The 17,118-nt window shown below is 44.8% G+C and overlaps 1 protein-coding gene across 2 annotated transcripts; it reads left to right on the top strand.

Annotated features, from left to right (window-relative positions):
- Window positions 1-4,243: 4,243 nt before the first annotated feature.
- Window positions 4,244-16,868, top strand: TMEM165 (transmembrane protein 165). Of its 2 annotated transcripts, none has more exons than XM_073342008.1 (6): window positions 4,244-4,701; window positions 8,248-8,473; window positions 9,134-9,309; window positions 10,293-10,475; window positions 14,046-14,151; window positions 15,952-16,868. In XM_073342008.1, exons 1-6 carry the CDS (start codon window positions 4,486-4,488, stop codon window positions 16,026-16,028), a joined length of 984 nt encoding a protein of 327 aa, XP_073198109.1. In that variant the 5' UTR covers window positions 4,244-4,485; the 3' UTR covers window positions 16,029-16,868. The 2 variants fall into 2 exon arrangements, with proteins under 2 accessions (XP_073198109.1, XP_073198110.1); XM_073342009.1 differs by lacking the exon at window positions 4,244-4,701 and adding an exon at window positions 4,762-4,967.
- The last annotated feature ends 250 nt before the right edge of the window (window positions 16,869-17,118 follow it).

Raw genomic sequence — 17,118 nt, 5'->3', positions numbered from 1 at the left:
ACCAACCTTCTAACTGAGCAACAGGCTATTAATTATTTTTATTATCCAATTATTTAGCTGGTGTTTTTATTCAAGGCAATTATTAATACTGTACAGCATGTTACAATTTTACACAAAGTGCGAGTTAGTGGAACTATATAACCTCTTACAATAAAGATACAAATTTTAAAATCTCTCATATAAACTGCAACAAACATAATATATGAAAGTGCATTACACAGACTTTTGTAGCATAAATATAAATTAACAGTATTGACTCATTAATATTTATTTTAGTGTCACCATCTGTCACCAGAGTGGCACGTCTGGCAGCGTGAATGCACAATGCAGTGGCATGATCACTAGTTACAAACTTGTCCAGTGTTCCCTGGATCATTGCACAATCCACAACATTGTTAACTTCCTTTTCAATGCAATGTAGGAGGTTAAAAGCATCGAAGCCCCTGTATAATAGGCCATTTGTCAAAGTTTTCATCGCATCCTTCATCTGGGTCAAGGTTGGAACGATTACCTCTTCACCATCAGAGTCCACCTCTGCATCGTTTTCAGGTTTCCCTTCAACCTGGTCTCTGACCTCAGTCACCATGTCCCCATCAGAGACAGGTTGTATAACAAAAGCATTGTCATTGATGCCTATCCACTCTTCTCTTGGTGGATCAACAACAATTGCTTCCTCTATGGGTGGTATGACCAGACTTCCTTTTTTTCCAGCAATTGCAGATTGTTCAAGCATTGATGTCAGTCTAGGCATTTGCAAGCACTAGACTGGCATCGAAAACAGTGGTTTTCAAACTTTTTTTTTGTGGCGACCCAGTTGAAGAAAATTGTTGATGTCCGTGACCCAACGGAGCTGGGGATGAGAGGTTTGGGGTGTGGGAGAGGCTGGGGCAAAGGGTTGGGGCGTGGCCATACCTCAGGTGGCTCCCGCTCAGCGGCGCAGTGGGGGTGCTAAGGCAGGCTTCCTCCATGTCCTGGCACCGGGGACCATGCTGCACCCTGGAAGAAGCCAGCAGCAGGTCTGGCTCCTAGCCAGAAGCATGCAAGTGGTTCCATGTGGGTCTCACCTGCAGGCACCACCTCCCCAGTGCAGAGCTAGTGCTCAGGGCAGATGCAGAGCTCTATGGCCCCCGCCTAGGAGCCGGACCTGCTGTTGGCTGCTTCCGGGGCGCAGCGCAGTATTGTAACAAGTAAGGACTAACCTGCCTTAGCCGGGCCGTACTGCCGACGGGACTTTTAATGGCCCGGTCGGCGGTGCTGACCAGCGCTGCTGCGACCCACACTTTGAAAACCACTGATCTAAAAGACTGATCTTCCTGGCAATTTCCACAGCAGTGGCTTTGCTGTTCTCATCATCAATGTGGTGCAACACCCAGTGCAGGGGTGGTGAGTTGTATGAGCCCATGGTGCCTGGGCTCCACCAAATTCAGGACCTGGGGGACCCAGCTCCACCAATGTTCGGGGCCAGGTCTCTCCCTCGGCCCTGCTGCCACCTCTGCGCACCTCCCCCAAGTATCCCCCGGCCCCACCTGCCGCCCTTAAGCGTCCCTGCCTGCCCTGGGCAGTGGGCGGCTGCCCCCTGCAGCTCCGTGCTGCACTCCCTTGCCGTCCGCTGCCAGCTACAAGGGAGCGGCACCGGGGGTAGGCTGAGGCGGCCGCTGCACGTGTGGAGGGAGGAGGCGCATGGCAGCAACTCTGATGGTGGTGGTGGGGGGGGGGGCTTATCCTGGCTGGACCTTCTGAGCAACAGCCGGGGCGGGGGTTGGGTGAGTGTCGTGCCGGGCAGGGTTGGGGAGAAGCCTCCTCTCTGGCTCCCTGCCCCAGCCCTAGGGCAGCCTGCCTGCTGCACACCAAACTCCTCATCCCTGACCCAGGCCCACCCCCAGCACCTCCTCCCGCACCCTAACCCTCTGTCCCAGCTTAGAGCCTGCACCCAAACCCCCTTCCAGAGCCTGCACCCCTCCCACACCCAAACTCTCTCCCAGAGCCTGCACCCCACACCCCTCCTGCATCCCAATCCCCTGCCCCAGTCCAGAGCCTGCACCCCAAACTCCCTCCCAGAGCCTTAGGCAGGTGTGTGTGTGTGTGTGTGTGGCGGGGGGACAGGACTTGGACCCGTTCTGGGCTCCATCAAAAATTATACAAACCTGCTGACCCTGAGAGCCATTTGCTTGCGAAAGTACAACTTGGCAGTTCTGATCATTCCCTGATCACATAGCTGAAGGATAGAAGTTGTGGTCTTTGGGAGGAAATTCAAGTTGGATATTCCTCAGTGCTACATCTTTCATCATGTGGGCTATGCAGTTGTCCACGAGTAGCAAAATCTTTCTCCTTTCCTGGCCCAAATTTCGATCCCAGTCATTCAGCCACTAGATACCTGTCATCCAAGCAGATGCGTTGGCAGGATAGCGGCTGCAAGATGTCTCACATTTTTTCAAACACTGTAGATTTTGACTTTTCCTGGTGATGAGGTCTTTTCATACCCATCATGGAACCAGTGAACTGAGCAGTAATTCTTTCTTTAGACTTCTTTCCTCCTCTTTTATTGTCTGATTTAAAGATGAGTGTGCCATCAGACAGGGCTTGTAAGTAAATTCTACTTTCATCTGCATTCCAAATGTCTTTTTTAGCAAAGTCCTGTCTTGTTTCAATCTACTCGTTTTCTAACCATTCTTCATGTACCCTAATGTCTGCATCTTTGGCTTCTCCAGGTATTTTCTTAAAAACAATCCCCTCTTGTTTTATTAAAGAGCTCAAATCAGCCAGTGTTGGCCTTGAAGTCAGGAACGCCCAGGGCTGCTTCCAGTTCTTCTGCTTTTTGCATCACCAATGGTCCATTTAGGGGGTATATCTCTCTCTGGCATCTCTGATCCATTTTATAAGGGCCACCTCAACCCCAGGTTCCTTGCCTGACCTCATTCTTTTTCTGTCTCCTTCATTTTGTATGATGCTCTCCCTGGCTTTGAGAATCTTAGACAATGCAGGTTGTGGAATTCCCAATTTCTGCGCTGCTTCTCTTTGGCTGGTTTTGGGAAGACTATTGTAGGACTCCAGAAGGTGGCATTTTTCATCTACAAAAAGCATCTTTCTTTTTCCTGCCATGTTGACTCACACATAAATGGCACATCTTGTTTCTACACTGGGATTATACTTCAGACACGCTACATGCCTAGTAATGCAAGATGTCATCAAATTCAAAACAGCTTTATTAGCTTATTACCTGTCATTGCACTTGATTATTGTATTCCAAGTAGTCAGTTTGCCTCAAAATGATCCTTATAAGTGGACTGCTTGATTCTTACAATCGGAATATTTTAGCATGGTTAGTACAGGTATGATTTTGTCCCAGTGGTTTTGATCACTGTATGTGGCTGATTCTTATATCAGTAATTCCTATAAACGGAGTGCATTTGTACTTGGCTGCCTGGGATGCTGTTAACACTAAGGCACCCGACAGCTCCCGGCTGGTCCCTCGAATGCTCTTGGTGGTTCCAGCAGCACTGGCTGCAGCTGCCGGGCCATGCACACCTACTGACTCTTCCCCCCACCCTGCAATTGTGGGGGGCAACAAATGAGGAAACAGGGATGGGAGCGAGGGTCAGTCAGGGAGCCACTAAGAGCCCCAGCCAGAAAGCGCTGCTCAGGCAGCTTGGCCTTGCGAGCCCCGGTTTATGAAGCCAATGTCCTAACCCCCGAGCTATGGAGCCAGCTCGCCCTAGCTAGGTGGAGCGGCACCTGCAGCGGGGCCATGAGCTGCCTTGACCCGGGGCGCCTGCCTCCCGCCCTCGCCCCCCCGCGCTGGGACTCCGAACTCCCTACAAAGCCGGCTTCCTCCCCCGGCCGCTCGCGGCGGTGACTCCCGCGCGGCCCGCGCTGCTCTCCGAGCGGCCTCCCGCCCAGCGAGCCCCGCGCGAGGGGCTGTAACGCGCCGCGCGGCGGGTGCCAGCGCTCGGGAGCCTCGCTCCTTTGCCCCTCCCACTCCCTTCGCACGGGGCACAAGGGCTGGGCAGCGCGTTGCTAGGGCAGCAGGCTCATGGGAAGGACACGTCAAGCTTCCACAGGCAGACACTGGAGGAAGGGGGCGGGACATTGGGGCGTCACAAGATCGCACGTCTCAGATAACACCGCTTCCGCCTTAGCCTAAAAGTGGAGCAGCGTGGCTCAGCCTAACCTGTCAGCTCCGCGCTCTGACGCTAGCATGTCGTGAGGGCGATCGCAGCCAATCAGGGGAGCAGCTGCAGGAAGCCGGGCGGACAGGTGGGGGCGCGTTCGGTTGCTCGGCGCGCTGGAGGCGGCGCTTCTGTCGGGAGCCCTTCCTGCCCTTCCTCCGCCCGCGCGCTGGGACTTGGTGGCGGCCGCTGCGGGAGGCGGTTGAGGCGGCTGCGGGGATCGGCCCGTCCTCACCCGGAACGGCCATGGCGCGGCGCCGCTAGGTTTCCGCCGCGGGGTCAGGTCGAGCTGGGGCCGCTCCGCGAGTCGCAGGCCGGGATGGAGCCGGGGGGCGGCCGGCGGGGCCCGGAGGCAGCGGGGGGCCGAGCGTCCTGCCGGGCCGCCGCGCTGCTGTTGCTGATGCTCCTGGCCGCGCCCGCCGGGCTGCGCGCCGCCCCGGAGGAAGAGACCGGCAGGAACAAGGAGCCGCCGGCGCCGCCACAGCAGCAGCAGCCGCAGCCCGCGGTGCAGGGGCTAGATCCGGCCCGAGCCGAGGTGAGGCGGGGGCCGTGTGAGTGGGGAGAGGGTGCCCCCCGCTCCCTCTCCTCGGTGCCCGGAGGCCGCCGCCCGGAGCCCTACGGCAGCGTCCTGGGCGGTGCTGGCTGGGGAGACCTCGGGCCGCCTGTCGCACAGCACCCGGCACGGGGTGGATGAGTTCGGGGTGGGCGGCGGGGGCAGACCCCCGGCCTGGGGGCGAGTGTCGGGTGTCTCCAGCCTGCCGTGGCTTGGTGTCGCCTCCCCCGCCTGCTGAGCGCTCTTGGGTATGTGTCCTAGGGTGGTTCTGCAGCATCCAAGCTTTAATCTAAAGGAAAAAGGCGTTTAGCCCATGTGGCTGCCAAGTTAACCTTGCTTAATAGAATACCTAACTAATAACACGTGATTAAACTTAATTGCAGCGTAAAGGGCTGTATTCCCTTGGCCTTTCTGACGGCAGTGGGGAATCCGGCAATGGACAGAGAAGATTGTGCAATTTTAAATTGATACCCTGTGCACGGCACTGAATTAAAAGTGGATTTTGTTCCTCTCTGAATAAAGATGGCTCACCTTCCTGAAGCGATAGGCTGGTTAACTAGATCCCAGCATGTATGTTGAAGCAAAGTTCTAATGGCTACAAATGAACAACAAAGGGGAAGTCATTCATGCAAACGTACTAGCGTCTTATACTTTAACTATTGAAATGTGTCATGTTTATTCCACGTGTTCTGGATCATTTAATACCGACCATCAGTTAATCAAGGACAGTACTCCTTAGTGAGTACTTACTTTGACCATGTGATTTAGGAGGAACTATAGAAGCCACTTAGTATTTCTATACTTGACACTGTGAGGGCAGAAGAAAGGGGAAAGCAGAGAGAATATGAACAGTGTAGGCTAAAATGCAGAGAGGAAGGCGAAGGAGCAAGACCAAACTGCAAGAGGAAAACAGTTGATGCAGCAAAGTGGATAGAGGTGAAGAGTTTGGGAAGACAGGAATAAATGCTAGTGAGGAATGAAAAATGAATGGAAAAATACTGTCTTTATTGTATTCCTAGGCTAATAAAGTTTAAAGCCAGACCTTTCCCCAAAGGCCTGCAAGAGCTAATGAAGATTTCATCTACAGCTTGTTGAGGAGTCACTTCAGACCCAGACCTCCGGTCATGGCTTGTTATCACAATCATCTGTCCTCTTATTCTTTCCCAGACTTATCAAGTCTCTCTGACTATACAGTAATGCTTTCAGAAATGGAAAGGTGGTAATTTCCATCTGGCTGAACAGCAGTGGTTTGCTTTGTTTTTTTAAAGCAACTCTTATGGGAATCTTGAAGCCTAAGAAGGAATAGGTTATTGAGGTAAAGCTAATCTGTCCTTAAGGAACACCTGAATCTGTACAGGGATATAAACTGTTAGGTTTGTCAACATTTACTGCTGAAAGGGGAGACTTTCAATGGCACAAAGAGCAGTTAGGTGCCTAACTCCTATTTGTGCCTCTGAAAATCTCCCTAAATACCTTGAACTGGATTGTCTTGAGGACAGAGATTAGGGCAGTGTTCAGGAAGTGTCTAGTATATTTTGGACATTATAGCAATCTAAATAATGCTAAGTATGTTGCTGGTAAACATTTTCTTTAACTCCGGAAAAATTTCTCTTTGCTCCTTGTCTCCACCTCCAGTTGTTGACTTCATATTCATTGGTATGTTGGGCGGACAGGCGGAGGCACGTACAGTATGCAAAGAGCGAAACAGTGTGCAAGAAACTTGAACCTTTAGCCAACAAAACTTGACTCCTTAATCTTGATATTCAAGTTAAATTTGTTAATGCATCACTCTAAAGAATTAGGTACTTTATGTTCACCATAGTTCATTTGAGTGTTGGGACTATTTCTGCTATAGCTCTTTCTGTACGAGTTGACAAGTGATGGCTGAAACTCCAGAATGGGATGATCATGAGATGCAACAAAGGAGCTTGTAGGCTGGAGCGGAGGGATGAATATGGGTGGAATTTTATTTGCTAGAAATTGGTCTACCTAACATGGAACATTGAGCTGGGGATTTGGCATTTGACAAAATGAACAGCAAAACATGACCACAAAAAGTAAGATAACTTAGGCCTGGGCTACACTGGGGTGGGGTTCGAACTAAGATACTTCAACTTCAGCTACCTAAGTAGCATAGCTGAAGTTGCATATCTTAGTTCGACTTACCTGGCTGTCCTCATGGTGGTGAGTCGGCCGCTGCGGCTCCCCCGCTTACTTCTCCTGCCGAGGTGGAGTACAGGCGTTGATTCGAGGATCGATTTATTGCATCTAGATGAGACATGATAAATTGATCCCTGATAGATCGATGCGGGTAGTGAAGACGTACCCTTAGTCTGAAAGCATTCATCTGATGACAGCTTGTTTGCTTACATGCTAGTGAATGGGGAACTGACTTCTCCAGCCCTTGACATAAACAAAAGGAAAGCATATTTTGCCTTAAATTGAAACTCATTACTAGCTTTTAATATCTTTCAGTTCTGAAAATTAGGATTAATGTCTTAAATGTTGTAACATTCAAACTTGTTTAGATAACTTCACGGTTCTTGGTTCGGTCGGCTGGTTCTAGCTGCCAACCAGTTGGTGAAAGTATTAGTAATGTGTGCTTTTTAGTCCCTACAGTGTGAAGCATGAGCTTTAAATGTAAATGGCTGTGTGCAGGATTTTAAGGGAGATTAGAAAGACTTGGTTCTGGAAAAGATGATTAACCACTTTTATTTATTAAATGTAGTGTAGTCTGTCACGATTGATGCATTAAAACTGACCGTTCTAACCAGCTTTTTGCTGAAATGTGAACAACTTTTTATTTACTTCACTGTATGTTTTAACTTCTATGTTCTGGCTCTCTTTTTTTTTTTTTTTTTTTTTGCAAAATTCAGATTTCTTTTATTAGTGAAATCTCAAGTGGTCTGCGCAAGGGAGATAGTGTGCATGAGCTCACTAGAAATCTCTTTATTCTTTCAAAAATAGGGCACTGCACTTATGATGGCAGTAAAATAACACTTGTATCAAACTTCACTGTGGCATATATAATAGAATTTTGGAAGGAAGAGAAGAAAGCTATACCTGATTGTGCTTAAATGTTAAGAAGCTTTAAACCTTGTGCTAAAATACTATGGACGCTTAAGTATTAGATGTAATACAGTAACTCGAAAACTGCTTGCTTCACTGAACTGCCAAAATATTAGGAAGAGCCATGTATTGTAAATTGCAGTATTGCAGTGACTTGAGTGTACCTTCATTTACTGTGATAGTGATCGCTGTACCTAAGTAATATAATCTGTACAAAGGTATTTCATTATTAATCATAGCAGGATATCATAGGTTAATGACTGATCACTATAGTCCCAGATGGGTGGCAGTCAGTTGTAGTTAAAAGGTTCTGATGGAAGGAAAACTTCAATAATCCTTCTTGAAAATATTCTAATAAAAGGTATGAGACCATAATGGTTTGCAGTAGGAGAAAACTAGAGTTGAATTCTTTTGGGAGTTAAATGTTCAATCTTAAGCAATCATTTTCTTCTTTTACAGAAATGGCCCACGCCAGTTCCTCCAGTTCATCTTATCAGTGAAGAATCTGCTGATAAAACTAATTTGGGGTTTATTCATGCTTTTGTGGCTGCCATATCAGTCATCATTGTGTCAGAGCTGGGGGATAAGACCTTCTTTATTGCAGCCATCATGGCAATGCGTTATAATCGTTTGACTGTAATGGCTGGTGCCATGCTTGCCTTAGGACTGATGACATGCTTATCAGGTTAGAATTCTTTGCTGCCTTTCTCAGAATTCACTGATTAAATGTATGTATATAGTCTGTCATTCTTAAATCTTAACCAAAGTGAAAATGAATGCAGCAGGTATGCAGGATTTGTTAATGATTCTTTTCTATACAGCTTTAAGAGCTACCAGCTTTTTTTGTCATCTCTTCTAGTATTAAATTTTATGCCTTTCAAAGTAAATGCAATGGGATCTTATGACTCCATTCTTTAGCTGAAGACAGAGGGGTCCAACATGTATATTGATATAAATTGGACTCTCTTGGACTTTTGCTTACATACTGCTCTGTAGGTGTAAATGAGATTAAGGGCCAGGTTCTGTGGTGCTTTTTCTGTGCAGTACTCAGAAAAAGTAGCCAGGGTCTGGGAGGGGAAAGTAACTTTAGACATCTCTGGGATTCTGGGCTGGTACTGCCCTCAGTGTAAGTTAGAGCAGCTCCAAAGGCTGCTGTCACAGCAATTTATCATAGCCACCAATACGATGCTCTATAGTTCAGAATACAGGAAAACAAAGTGTTTGAATGTTCTGTAATAGGTCTCTGAACAGTGAACTTTGCTAAGGAGCAGCACTTACAAATAGTAACAATATCAATGGTCATCTTGGTATTATTTAACATATAACATAACTTATTTTCTTTCAGTTTTATTTGGCTATGCCACCACAGTTATCCCCCGAGTGTACACATACTATGCGTCAACTGCACTGTTTGCAATTTTTGGCATCAGAATGCTTCGGGAAGGCTTGAAGATGAGCCCAGATGAGGGTCAGGAGGAGCTGGAGGAAGTTCAAGCAGAAATCAAGAAAAAAGATGAAGAAGTAAGTCATAAAGTAGCTAGAAGTGATGACTAATGAAACACTTAGGCCAGTTAAGTTGCACAATTAAGGAAGAGCGTGCATGCAGGTTACTCAGCTGTACACATGTGTATTATGAGTCTGAGTCAACAAATGTGTGGTTAACAATAACATGAAAACAGGCAGAAATGTCCCTCTTCACCATGGGACCACATAACAGAATGCCCCCTCTGCTAATTTCCTGGAGACTGTTTTAACAGCTGGCTGTAATTCTCAGCTATATGGCTACATTTTGAGGTGGGAGAGAGAAGTGAACTGCCTCTTCATAGAATTCATGCTTGAAATATGTGTCTCTTTCACCTTGGGCTTTGCCAGCCAGAGTGTTGACAGCTACCATTGCTGCTGCTTTTATTTATAACCGTTAGGTAGAGTAATACTGAAGCTAGTGTTGTTGCAGGTGTCCTTGTGGATGTAACGTAAGCAGAATACTGCAGCTGTAAAGAATACAGTTAATACAATTTATCTGGAGCATTAGTTTTATTTCATTTAGTATTCTTGTCACTAATTTTACTGTCTTCCCCTCTCCCACCACCATTTATCACCATAATAATGCAATCCGTTTCTTCTCAGTATAATTAAAAATAGCGGAACAACTCGTTATGTATCATTTTCTAAAATAAACTATTTTTCCTGCTTTAAAATGCTTGTCCTATGTTTCTGCCTACTTCGCACATTTGTAGTAGGAGCTAAATATTTGGATTGTCTAAATGTGCAGTTGCACAGCTTTGAGGCAGATAGTAACCTGGAGGAAAAGAGTAAGTGTAGATATGTAAATTGTAGGTAACCTTGGTGGTAGACAGTACATTATATTCAACAGCTAAGTTTATTGTTCAAAGTCTAACTGTCCTGGGTATTAAATTATTGGGTTTACATTTGAGCAGTATTTGCATTGGGATAGTTGGATAATATTTCAGTTCTTCTGATGGACTTCTTGTTTTCATTTTCAGTTCCAGAGAACGAAACTGTTAAATGGGCCAGGAGATGTGGAAACAGGGACAGGCACAAATATACCTCAGAAGAAGTGGCTGCATTTTATTTCTCCAATTTTTGTTCAAGCTTTTACTTTAACGTTCGTAGCAGAATGGGGTGATCGCTCTCAATTGACAACAATAGTCCTGGCAGCAAGAGAGGTGAGTGTGATTGATACAAAATGCCCACTGTTCTTTTGTCCTTTTTTTAATATTGGCAGCAGATGAGGTGGAGAGACAGATGGCATATCCTTCATCAGCACATCAGATTCTTCTTTGTAGTTTATTAGATATACCCAATTAATGCTGGGAGCATATGGATGCATGAATCTGAAGGCAGTGTGGTTATTTCTATGCATCCTCAACACCTGAGGTGCTATTGCTGTACAGTCTCCCTCTAAAGATACAGTTATATTGTTTGCTGCATGGTTTGGGACTGCAAGTGTCATTTCTGGAAAGCTGTTTCTCTCTCCAGCTGTACAGCATAAGAGATGGTTATTGCTTGGAACAACATGACAATCATTTAAGAAACCTTTTCGAAAATGTCAGGCTAAGCAGATATTGCTATTAAAACTATTTATAGCTTTAAAGAGGAACTTGTAATTTGATCAATCCTTAAAACTGTTCAAAGCTGATGGATTCTAAGAAACAAAAATGCATTCTTATTATATGTACCACTATTAATTGTGAGCTGCTCTGAAAAATAAGCATTAAAATGCTATTTCTATCGATTGACATCAACAGTGCTGCTAAAGCAAGAAAGACAATGAGAAGGGAAATCCAGTTAAGCTTCTGGCCTGTTGGAAATGGAGAGGGAAAGATGTTGCGTTTCTCTTTTCTATTATATATTCATATTACACACACAAACGGTAGGCTTGCAAAATCAAGCACTCGGAAGGTGGTAGGAACTACCAGAACAAAGGTGGGGTGTGCAACCTTAATTTGTCCTCTTTCTGCGTATGCATTACGATAGTATTTAATTACATTATTGCATACTATTTTTCCACAGGCCCCTGGCCACAGGATGGATCTGGCCTGGAGATGAGTATTTCACAAACCCTGACTATCTTTACAACACCCCTATGAGACAGAAAGTTTAAGATCAGAAGTATCCATGAATATTTGGTGTCCAATTTGAGACTCCCAAGACCTGCAAGCTTGTGTAATGGAGGAAGCTATTGTCTCGTGTCCCTTGCTTCCTTTGTTACAGAAGTTGGAAGATGTATAGTGAATGAGGCAGGGGACTGCCAGAAGAGAAAGGATGGTCTCATGGTTAAGGCAATTTAGTGATTTCCTGGAAGATTTGGTTCTATCCCTGCCTCTGCACAGAGTTCCTGTGTGATGCTGGACAAATAGCTTAAACAACTTTTCACAGGTGGTCACTAATTGTGTTTCTAACTTTCCAGGTACTCATCTTGAGATCCTGGGGTCTGATTTGCAGAAGTGCTGAGTGCTCACAACTGCAACTAAAGTCAATGGGAGCTATGGTTTGAATATGTAAAGTGCAATATAATGCTAAGTTTAATCAGGTCTTGAAGTCTCAAGTTGGACACCCAAAATTACTGGATACTTTTGACCTTATACACACTCTGCCTCATAGTTCCTCCCTCACAGGGGTGTTGCGAGGGTAAGTCAGTTAATGTTTGCAAAGGACTCCAATACCATAGTGATGAGTGCCATAGAAAAGCACATGAGAAAATTAAGAATTCTGTCATCAGATCACGGTTTGAATAGTGTGGAGTGTTCAAATATATATTCAGATATGTTCAGATAGTATTTGAAAAATGAGGAGAAAACAAAATATTGAGTAGCCCCTCATTAAGTGAACCCTATCTATTCTGGGCACTGAAAGAGGCAGGCATCCTGTGATCATGTAACTAGACTGATTATGTATGAAGTGAGCTGTAGCTCACGGAAACTTATGCTCAAATAAATTTGTTAGTCTCTAAGATGGCACAAGTCCTCCTTTTCTTTTTGCGAATACAGACTAACACGGCTGCTACTCTGAAACCTGTCAAAATAATCATAATGCTAAATTAAGGTGTCTCAGGCAACCTGAAGTTTGGTATTCCTAACTTTTGAATGCTTAACTCTGGAACTTACTGTATTGTAAAAGTAACTTTTATGTTCAATTTCCTCGGTTTTAAAAACAAACTGGAAAAAAACCAAATCCATCATGTAGCATGACATTGACACCCACATGGGTCATTAGCAGGGTTGGAGCCTTTAGATACACCACACACACCTCTGCCACTTGAGCTAGCAGAGTAACTGATAGCAGTAGTAGGTTGTCATCTTCTGTGTACCAGCACTAGCTGCGTATGAAGTATATTGCCAGAGAGTTTCACAGATTTGCTGACAGCAGAGGACTGGTGAGACTCAAGAATTTTGGGTTCCATTCCAGTCTGGAGGGGAGTGTGCTCTAGTGAACACAGTCCTTTTTGCCTTGTCCCCTCCAACCTTTCCCTGACTTGTCTCTTCTGCACCTAGGGCTCCTCATCCCAATCCAGTTCTCCCTTGCCTTGCCTGTACCTGTCTCCCCCACTCTGGGCTCCTTGTCCCATCAGTTGCTTTCTACATCTCCATGAATCCTTGTCCTAGTCTCCTTGCCTAGTTAGACCCAATCTACTCCCCTTCTGGGTCTGATGTTTCCCTGAATTTACTTTTTCTTCTCTTTGCTTTCTAGAGACTCTCCCCTCCTCCCCTCCCCATGCATTCCTTGTAGGGAAGAAATACTGTCATTTCTTGTTCCTTCTGTTGAGAGATCTAACGCCTTTTCTTCCTAGAGGAAGTACAAAAAGTTTCAAAAGTACAAATGACAGGCACCCAGCTGCTGCTTTTGCCTTTTGAAGATTTCCCCAAGTCATTTTTGGTGTTAAAACAGTCTAGGATTGTTAGTTACCTTCTTACAGTAGTCGGGAATATAAGACAGAAGGGGAGGATACCTCGAGAAGCTATGTAACGGTTACCGCCGTGTTTATTCTCTATAGCAGAGCAATTGTCATGTCTTTTTATTTACCCTTCCAGTAACCTTTTTAACAAAAATAACCGCTCTAAAGCCTTCAACTTTGTGAAGTGGTTTTATGCAGTTGAAAACTTCATCCAGTGATGTTACGGTTGTAACTGCTGGTAAACCTAGAATAGAATAGCAATTTCCATCTAGGCTAAAACTTGGTACCTATATTTCCAGTCCTAGTCCCCCTGATTTCATACTTCTTTGGGTGGCCTCTTTAGAGTGGGTGCATTGGCCTCGTGGACCTTGACAAAATACTTCTGGTAACTAGCATGTGCTCTGACTACCATAAGTTCCTCTTTACAGTTTCAGTTTGACATTTCTTAACTTTTGAGTTAGTGTTCTTCTAATTGTGTAGTGTTGCTTTGCTTCTAGCTAGCTGTCGGCCTCCACCCTAGAGGTGGCTGCTTTTCAGTGGTGGGTAAACAAAGTGAATTCTGGGTCTGTGTTAAACCACTTAAAGATGGTTGAAAAGTGCCATAATAGGCTGCTCCTGATTTATCAGATTTTAAGTCTTTTTCATTTGTGACTGTTCCTCAGTATTGTAGGAAACAACTGCTATTGAGCCATGCAAAACCCCTCAGGGGGGTTGGTGATATTCTCTGGGGTAACCTTGCCTTGCAGCAAACTAGGAAAGCATAATTTTTTTCCTAGTAGACTGCTGTTTGAGCCTTGTAGGTTTTCAACTGTGCTAATGTTGATCGTTTGTGTTTGCATAGGATCCCTACGGTGTGGCAGTGGGAGGAACAGTGGGACACTGTTTATGCACTGGGTTAGCAGTTATTGGAGGAAGGATGATAGCACAAAAAATTTCTGTTAGGACTGGTAAGTGAAATCTCATTCTAACTGAAAAAAGAAATACTCAATATAACTATAGCTGGCTTCAGGGACCATCAGAACGAAAATGATGGTATGTGCACTTGAGGTGCAGTTAAAGGCAGTGTTTTTTAATGCTAAAGAAGGTATGTGAAGGAGCTTAAATCAGTGTGTTTAACTTAATTTTTGATTGTCACGCTGTGAAACTCACTGGAGGCTTTTATAGCTGCCTTTAGGACTTGTCACTTCCACATGACTGTACCTCCTGCAGAGGAGAGCTCTCAAGGTATATCTACACCGCACACTTCTTCCAGCAGCAGGTAGAATACATACATGGCTTGTTCCCCCAGCATGGGTATAAATAGCACTGTACGTGGCAAAGCATGGCGTAGGGGAGTAAAGTGAAGACACACTTGAACCATGCGGTATGTACCCTACATGGTTCTTTACTTGCCCAAGCAGTGCCTCCCCCATCGCTGCTATTTTCACACTGCCTCCCTGTTGCCAGAGTCTATCCACGACATGTGGAGCTACACACCACAGTGTGGACACAGCCTACTTTTCACTGCACACACAGCCTACATGCCACCGCAAGTAGAACCAGCCTAGCTGAGATTGTGCATTCCTTGCAACTTAGTGCTTGTTGGCACTATGGAGGAACTTAGTCCAGGAGCGCAATCGTAATCATGTTTGGTAATGTAACAAGTCTCTTCGTACTGTGATTTGAGTTTCAGGTGGGTACTGAATTCCAATATCAGGGGTTTAAAAATAAATTAAGATGAGGCACATAATTTAGCTCCTGGGGTATGGAGGTGGAAGAAAATCTTAAGCATCTAAGAAACGCAAAGTATGCTGTCTGGCAAACAGCAGCAGGGATTCCACCGTCTAGGAGTTTAGGCTGGGTCTTTCAAAGGAGGGGGATTAAGGGGGTTAGGCTATCCAAAAATCCCAGCTGTGTGTCAATGTTATTTAGAGCTATTGTACGTGTGGAACAACTACTTTTCAGAGTATCAGCTGTGCATAGAGGGTGTTTGTTTTTATAATGTTTTGACGAACAGGGATATGCCCATCTTGGAAGCAGGCCACAGCTTCTTCCAAATGTACTTTCTTGCCCCCCGGAAAAGGTACAAGACGCATCAAGAAAATTTTATTTCTGCAGCAATAGCGTACACACATTTTAAAAGTAAACGCTATTCATGAAACTTAGATAGTCCCCTGTTTACACTGGCCAAGGAAATGTTAGTATCTCATCAGCAAATAGTGACTTACGATGCTGCCGAGAAACATCATGATACGATTTCTCTGGTCACTGGAGTTGTAGTTGTAATGTTTCTGAAGTCAGATTTTCGGTGCTGGTATAATCTGGAGAACTGTGCTAGCGGCTCTCATCAACATTTGCTCTTTGTGACCGCACCTTTGCCTTAATGTAGAGCAAAGTAGGGTTGTTTTTTTTTCTTACTCCTGTCAGCCAAAACTTCTCAATTCTGGGGGAGCAGGCTGCATTTTATTCTGGTTTATGTATAATAGAGTTAAAACCAAGTTTCATTTTAAGGGTCAAAATGTATCCTTATTTACATCAGTGCAGCTAGACAGTAGGATGACAAAAGACACACCTTGGCAGGGTGCTGCATGAGCCAGAAATAACTTCTCGTTCAGGCAGTTTAAATAACCTCTGAACTGTATTTATTGGTGTGGAAGTCAAGTCCATGAAAATGGACCCCTCATGAGGCATGGTAGAAGTGAATTTAACTTGTTTTAAAGCTATTTTTACCTGTACAACATCTAACTTTTTTCTTTTTTGCCTTTCAGTGACAATCATAGGAGGCATTGTTTTCTTGGCATTTGCTTTCTCTGCACTATTTATAAGCCCGGAGTCTGGTTTTTAACAAGCTTTTTTTCATTGTCTTTAAAGAGCAAGGATCGGGAGCAACAAGTCTGTCCTTGTGTGTTGCTGTATATAATGTACAAGTATTGTTGCTAAACAAGCACTGAAAATGAGAGACTGCACTTCTATAGCAGTGAGTTTGGCACATTCATGGACCCTATGCCATGAAGATTGGTTTGCAAGGTGTATTTAGGTGGTGGTTGGGTGCCTCACAGGATTTGAGTGGCTTTCTTGCTTGCTGAACCCGATCAGATGGGTTTTGAGGATCTGCATCCACAAACATGAGGCTTCCTTCCTCTGTTACACGTGATCACTATTGCTGTCTGCTCTAGAGCTTATCCATCTGGCAAGATGAGCTGCCGCCTTGCCAACTGGCATTATGATGTTACAAATTTCTCCAATATTAAGGAGAAAATCATTGACTCTCTCACACTTCACTTCCAGGATGCCCTGGTAGCCTAAGAAACCTGAGGGCAGCTCCCATGCCATTAAGTGACTGAGCCACCTATTGAAATGTTTAGAATTAATTTAAAAAGGCAAATATCTTAATCAGGGGGCTTTGGTCTGAAGTCAACAAAAGTGCTGACTCACAATGTACTGTTTTCAACAACAGACAATCTGGCTAGATCTGATTTTCTTTACTAAACAATTCCTTTTTGTATTAAGTTGAAAACTTACAATATACATCATAGTAATAAAATAGTCAATATTTGACAATGCTGCATTCTCAAATTTGAACAATAATGCAATTCTTACAGATAAGTTATGTTCATGTTTTCTTTAATAGTGTAATGGGGGAATGGAAATAAAACAGTGGTGTCTCCATTTTAGTTACTTTCAACTTTTTTTGATTGTGGTTCATTTAATTCCCTTAGCAGAGAGCAAGGTAACGGCTGCTTGCATGCACTGAGGGAGAGGTTCACTTCTTATCCAGGTATGGTCGAAAAGGGCAGCTATGTTGATTTTGTGGCTGGAGTGATGTCATGACAACTTTTGCACAGCTTCATTACCAGAATATACCTGTAAGCACTCTGCTGTTTATACAAGGTGAAGCTGGCTTCTGAATTCACACCAGGTGCGTGGCATATAAT

Source organism: Lepidochelys kempii, chromosome 4, assembly GCF_965140265.1.
Source record: "Lepidochelys kempii isolate rLepKem1 chromosome 4, rLepKem1.hap2, whole genome shotgun sequence".
NCBI lineage: Eukaryota > Metazoa > Chordata > Testudines > Cheloniidae > Lepidochelys > Lepidochelys kempii.
This window is presented reverse-complemented; position numbering and strand designations above follow the sequence as displayed.